Source organism: Carettochelys insculpta, chromosome 4, assembly GCF_033958435.1.
Source record: "Carettochelys insculpta isolate YL-2023 chromosome 4, ASM3395843v1, whole genome shotgun sequence".
NCBI lineage: Eukaryota > Metazoa > Chordata > Testudines > Carettochelyidae > Carettochelys > Carettochelys insculpta.
In genome coordinates, this window is record NC_134140.1 from 50667059 (window position 1) to 50673658 (window position 6600).

The 6600-nt window shown below is 47.9% G+C and overlaps 1 protein-coding gene across 2 annotated transcripts in view; it reads right to left on the reverse strand.

Annotated features, from left to right (window-relative positions):
• The window catches only part of KDR (kinase insert domain receptor), a 43404-nt gene extending 37008 nt beyond the window's left edge, over window positions 1-6396 (reverse strand). For both annotated transcript variants that reach the window (XM_074992793.1, XM_074992792.1), the window contains exons 1-3: window positions 6192-6396; window positions 2412-2502; window positions 566-762 (exon numbers count right to left, since the gene is read on the reverse strand). In XM_074992793.1, the coding sequence (XP_074848894.1) occupies window positions 566-762; window positions 2412-2502; window positions 6192-6249 (346 nt within the window). In that variant the 5' untranslated portion in view covers window positions 6250-6396. The remainder of the gene's footprint in view (window positions 1-565; window positions 763-2411; window positions 2503-6191) is intronic.
• Window positions 6397-6600: the final 204 nt, after the last annotated feature.

The following is a 6600-nucleotide window of genomic DNA, read 5'->3' on the forward strand; positions in this document are numbered from 1 at the left end:
TTTGCACAGATGGGTTGCCACATTTTGGCTGGAAACGGAAGTAGTGAAAAATCATGAGATGTCCTTCTGGTGCATAACATATATAGCATGATCACACGGGGAATGCGAGACATCTCAAGAAGGAAGGCTGACCTCCTCCACTTTGTTGGTTGCGAGGATGAGAGTTTCCTCTCCTGTTTTAATCAATTTTAACCACGGAGCAATACTTTAAGGGATAGTTTCTGCAGTTATTTCCTACAGAGAATCACCATAATCTTCATTTGGAGTTCAGTGGAAAGAACAACTGCAGGATCTGGCACCCATAGAACGGATGTATATTTATAGGCTTGTTTTCCTTAAAACCTTGAGGAAAAAAGTAGGCTGGTAACTGCTTACTTCTCAAGCTGACTGCTTCCAGTCTACAGATGTTGAGCCTGATGCACAGGATTTGTCAGATAAGTTTTTCTGCGGGAAATCCAATGCACATTACCACAGAACAAAGCTTTTGGAACAGTTTCTTGCATCATTGTTTCTTTTTAGTCTTATTGATAGGTGGGAACCGGCTAAGAAGCTTGTAACCACCTACCTTGAACATAGACATAAATGCTCGTAGTTGCCTGGGAGTCTCTATAAAAGCACTTGTAGTCCCCAGTGTCATTCCCTATTACTCTTGCGAGAGTGAGCATCTTACAATAGGGGCCGTCCCGGCAGTCCGTCACTGCCACATGTTTCTCTGAACCGCTCTGATTGTGAGGCAGCCACCACTCCACAGCTCTTTGACCACTAGCAAATAAAGGAAGGAGACATATTAGGGCAAGAAGAGCTAACAGGGTTTGCTGTCTTCATGTCGGGACTCCTGCTCATTCTCAAATGGTCCGTTACAACTTCAGGACAAATTGCTACTAGACAAACCTAAGCCGTTACCATTAGGAAACACATTGACTCCAACCATGAGTGGTAGATGCCCATTTCTGCACAGCTCTAGGCAGACCCACTGATGGGGGTGGCCAGGCGGGCAAATGCACCAGGGCCCAGCAATTCAAAGAGGCCTGGAGCTCCTACTGTTGCAGCAGTGGTGGCTGGAGCCCTGGGCCCCTTTGAATTGCCACTGGAGCGCCAGACTGCTGCTGTGCACAGCAGAGTGCTGGGAGGGGGGGGACACCATGGCCTGGGTAGCGCTGAGGGCTGACGATCTGAGGCTCTACCCTTTCCCCCTGAGGCCGCCACCTTGGAGACAGTGCCCCACCTACACCTTTCCCCAGGGCCTCCGTTGGCTGTTGGCCCCTCTGGCTACAAGAAAGTTTCTTCATTTCAGCATTTATGAAACTAAGAATCCAAAAACGGGGAGCAACTGAGGTAACTAAGGCTCTCCTATACCCCCAACAAACTCTACCATGTCCCAGAATACTCCCCCCAAGGCCTGCTGCTTGTACCCCATCTTCCCCACACAGGGGAGTGGTCAGGGCTACCCAGGGACTACCTGAACTCACTTGACGCACTAGACCCTTGAGAATGTCCCTTGATTAACCAATAGCTTTCATTTTGTTCTTTAATCCCCTTGGCTACGTCTACACGTGCACCCAACTTCGAAATAGCTTATTTCGATGTTGCGACATCGAAATAGGCTATTTCGATGAATAACGTCTACACGTCCTCCAGGGCTGGCAACGTCGATGTTCAACTTCGACGTTGCTCAGCCCAACATCGAAATAGGCACAACGAGGGAACGTCTACACGGCAAAGTAGCACACATCGAAATAAGGGAGCCAGGCACAGCTGCAGACAGGGTCACGGGGCGGACTCAACAGCAAGCCGCTCCCTTAAAGGGCCCCTCCCAGACACACTTTCATTAAACAGTGCAAGATACACAGAGCCAACAACTAGTTGCAGACCCTGTATATGCAGCACGGACCCCCAGCTGCAGCAGCAGCAGCCAGAAGCCCTGGGCTAAGGGCTGCTGCCCACGGTGACCACAGAGCCCCGCACGGGCTGGAGAGAGAGTATCTCTCAACCCCCCAGCTGATGGCCGCCATGGAGGACCCCGCTATTTCGATGTTGCGGGACGCGGATCGTCTACACGTCCCTACTTCGATGTTGAACGTCGAAGTAGGGCGCTATTCCCATCCGCTCATGGGGATAGCGACTTCGACGTCTCGCCGCCTAACGTCGATTTCAACTTCGAAATAGCGCCCAACACGTGTAGACGTGACGGGCGCTATTTCGAAGTTACTGCCGCTACTTCGAAGTAGCGTGCACGTGTAGACGCAGCCCTTGTGATGTAACCCTCTACTACTCAGCCCAAGGCCTGCAATAAAGAAGGAGATGGGGGCAGGACAAGAAGAGAGAGAGAGCAGAGGGAAAGTTTCACCACTATATAAAATGAATTAATAAATCACTGTCATCATCATAATGCAGGCCAATCTTGCCCTTACCTGCAGGTAATATTTAGAGTCTCATTTGCAGTTACTGTAAGGATATCTTTTTGTACGCTAAGGCTTGGTTGATCTGGAGAAAGAAACAAGCCTGGAAAAAAAAAATTAAGAAATCAATGCGCCAAAAGCATATCCGATTCCATCAGAAAAGCACTGTAAAAAGGTATATAGAGCATATTTTAAATTGACCTCTTTGCTTAATGTGTTAAATGTTCTCCTGCTTTTCACACATCCCAGTTGGAAGTTCAGGAGCTCTGTCATAACAGGAAGAATGGGCAGATGGTCATAAGCTAGCAGAATAGCTCGGCAATTCATAAAGCTCGGGTGGAGTTCCTGTTGTTTTGCATTACCAACTTCAAGGTCTAACAAAAGGATATGGGACATTGAAATAAAGTGAACCTTCATCTGATGATCTCACTCCCTTGGGAAAACTCTTATAATAAATTGAATGCATAAATTTGCCAAGGCTGCTGATTAATGAATTCTGCTAAGAGTTATTCTGCGTAGCGCACCATGAATTCAAGGTCATCTGACCCAGTCTTGTTTTCCTTTATCACATTTTCTAATGTGTTTCCTTTGCTGCCTGAAACCCTAAGAAAGCAGGATCCTACCAAAAGCCTTGATTAACCAAGGCTTGAGGGGTTCCTTTGTACTCCGTGAGAATATTCATGTCAATTTTAACTTGAAGATCATTTCCAATATTTGCTGATGTACCTGTCCCAGAGACGCAATCTTTCCAAGAACACAAAGAGATGTTTTTGCTATTTGTTTCTATACTCAATCCCTTTGGGAGTTCTGTGTCAGTAAAGGGTGAGTATGCAGATCTGAGTAAGTTCTGAAACGCTACCTCGGCTAGACGAAAAGGAATAATTGCATAACAGAAGAACTAATGGCAACACTGATGAACAAGGACTCAATGAGCGAACGTACACAGGAAAATGAACTGAGATGTTACTAGCACACTGGGACACATCTCATTAATCTTTTAACTAACTGCAAGAAACACACTAGTCTCCATAACTACATGTAGCTAGTCCAGTACCTGCAAAATCAGAGGGTGTGATATGGAGTCTGAATCTCCATTGTGTGAAACCAGTTTTATACCAGTGTGACTGCAATGAATATAGTAAAATTACATTGTGTAATGCATTAAATAATTAGGCCTATTACATTTGCCACCCATCACAACAGTATGAATCGTGCAATCTCTCAGTGCAAAAATTAAACAAAAATTTCTAGCAGACAGGCCCTTCTGACATGTTTTAAATTGCAAGAATTATTTCCTCATTATGAACAGGAATTTCTTCTATACTCTGAGGGGTAGCCGGGTTAGTCTGTAGCTTCAAACACAACATTAAGTCCTGTTGCACCTTAAAGGCCAATGCATTTATTAGGTCATGAACTTTTGTTCATCTGAAGAAGTGGGTCTTGCCCGCTAAAGCTCATGACCTAATAAATGGGTTAGTCCCTATGGTGTTATAGGACTGCTTCTATACCCTTATTTTCTCATTTTGCTTCTTTCCTTATTTCAACACTTCTGATACTCTTAGAGTCCATAACTGTAAAGCAGCATGATGCCAGGTATGGGAAGGACCCGAGAAAGTTGAACTGAGAGACAGTTCAGATTAACAGAATTGGAGGTGTTAACAAAGACTGTAAAGTCATCACAGAGCTGAAGGCTTCAATAATTTTCCAGAATTTCATTATATTTTTATCAAACCTCTTCTCGGGAGAGTCTCTATTGACAATAGGTTTCAGATAATTGACTTCTATTGCACCTTACTGTAGAAAGACACCATTAAAGTAAAAACTTTAACTCAGAAGGAAAATCAAATCTACATCTATTGTGTATGTCTCTCTACTGCAACGCAAATTGTGATTTATCTAAACTAACTGTCAAGCAACCCAGGATTAAATCTCAACTGTACAAAATCCTGTTCTCATCTGCACGCCTATAGCTCCCAATGCCTTCAACAAAACCGGTGTACAGATAAATAAGAGCAGAATGTGGCCCCTAGAAGTGTTCTGTACTGGGGCCAATCAGAGGGTGGTCCAGGAAGGCCTTGGCCTCATCCTGAAAGGGGGCCTCAGATTTAAACTCTCGTTAATTTTTTGGCTGTTGATAAGTTTTGCAACTTGTTTGTATACACTTCCCTCAATAATTATTGAATTTGCACAAAAAAGACTCTGGATTATCAATGTTCAAATATTCAAATTATGTCTCAATCTTTTTGGTGCCTTATTTGATTTCATGTGTCATCATTTTTTATTTTTGTTACGGCTTAGGGGCCTCAAAAGCTGGAAGTGGCCTGGGCCTTTCTGGACCTCTGAGAGGGCCTATTCTGTACCAAAACTGAAATATTTTTTTCCTCATTCAGTGCTGATTTTGTTAAGACTTAAAAATTAAGCTAAAGATAGGCTCCATTTAATCAAGAATACTTAGCCTCAGTCAAACTAACCAAACTATGGCTGGTCTTCATGGTGTAACATTACACTATAAAATACAATTGCTTGTATGCATATGTCAAAGGAGAGTAATCCAAAAGAAAATGCATTGCTAAGTTATATAGGCACTTTAAAAACCCCTGACATACAAACATGAGGCTCAATAAAATACCATTATTTATTGTGTAAACCTACAAGTGTCCAGTATCACATTAATATCCATCACAGTCAAAATGCTTATTTTGCTTCAAACACGGGCATTATTCTCATTAATGTCTAAGCCATTCCTATATATTTACTGTTTAGTTTCTGCCAAGATCTTAACCTCAGTATAATTGTCATTACTTTGCATAGTTGTAGTCTCTACAACTTCTGCTAACAGGACAGAGACTAGCATGAGTGTATCATGCTGAATTTAAAGGATTTTGTACCACATATTCCGCAGCCAATGGCATGGAGAATAAATGATTGTTTTAAGCCACTCCATCCACTCTGGTTTAGGTCAGGGTGGCAGGGCTTGGCTGCATTTTTCATCTTGCACAGCATATTGTTAGCTCTCCATGGCTAGGAGTCCCCTTCCCGCACTCCCACTTGTTTCTTTCCTTTAACATTGGCTTTGGGCCTGGGGAAGTTTGGCAGAACTGCCCCACACTTGGCCAGCCTTCTCCCAAAAGATGCAGGGGTGAAATCAGAGCTCTAACACCAGCCGTGCTCATCAGCTTCCAGGGCCTCTCCAACCTCTCCTGGGAAAGCGATAGCCTGCGCACCTGCCTAATCTCTCCTGAGAGGAGCCAGCAGGGTGCCCTGCCCTTTGTAGCACCTGAGCTGGGAGCTCTTCCTCTGGAGAGCGCAGGGGAAGGAGGGGCGCATGGCCAAGGCCAAGCTCTTTAACAACAATAATGGCCCCGAGGGCAGATCGGAGGTGGAGCGGTAAATGGGGACGGCTCCCCTGCCCTCCCCTGTCCCAATGCACCCCAGCTGAGGACCGTCCCCAGGTCAGCAGCAAACACAAGCGCGCGGGGAAGAGCCAATCTCCCATTCCCTTCGCACGGAGCAGGATCTCCCAGCGGTTTGTTCTCCCTGGCCCAGCCCCTGCGGATTACGGCTCCAAACGGCTGTGGGGACGTGGGCAAACTTCCCGTGGCCTCCCCCAGCAGCAGGATCGGGCCCTGTGCCCATGAAGGGCGCCCCCCGGGGTTGGCCCTCATCCTGCCCCCCGGAGCTCGGGCACTTCCCGCCGGCGGCTGCCCAGCTCCGCGCGCAGCATCCGCGCCCCGCATCGCCGGCTACGCGAGCTCCCCGTGCGCCCCGGCTGCCCCGCCCCGCGCCGCTTACCCGGAGCCGCTCGGGTCCCCAGCCACAGCAGCAGCGCCAGCAGCACCCCGCGCTCCATGGCGACTCCGGGAGCCGGGTTCCCACGCCCGGGCCGGGCTCCGGCTGCTGCCCGCGCTGCTCGCTGCGCAGTGATCCCGGCCCCGCAGGCGGCGCTGCCGCTGGGCGAGTCTCTGCGCCGGAGGTGCGCGAAGGACGGCCCCGAGCGAGCCGCGGCTTGTCCAAAGCACCGCAGCCGCCTGTCCGCAGCACCTCTACTTTATGCCGGGGGAGGAGTCCGGCTCCTGCGCTGCCACCCCTCGCCCCGCCCCTCCCTTGGCCCAGCTCCGCCTCCCCAGGGAAGCTGGGGAGCACGTGTCTGCTGCGCCCCCTGTAGGACAGTCCCAAGGCGGTGCTCCCTTCCTGCCCTTCC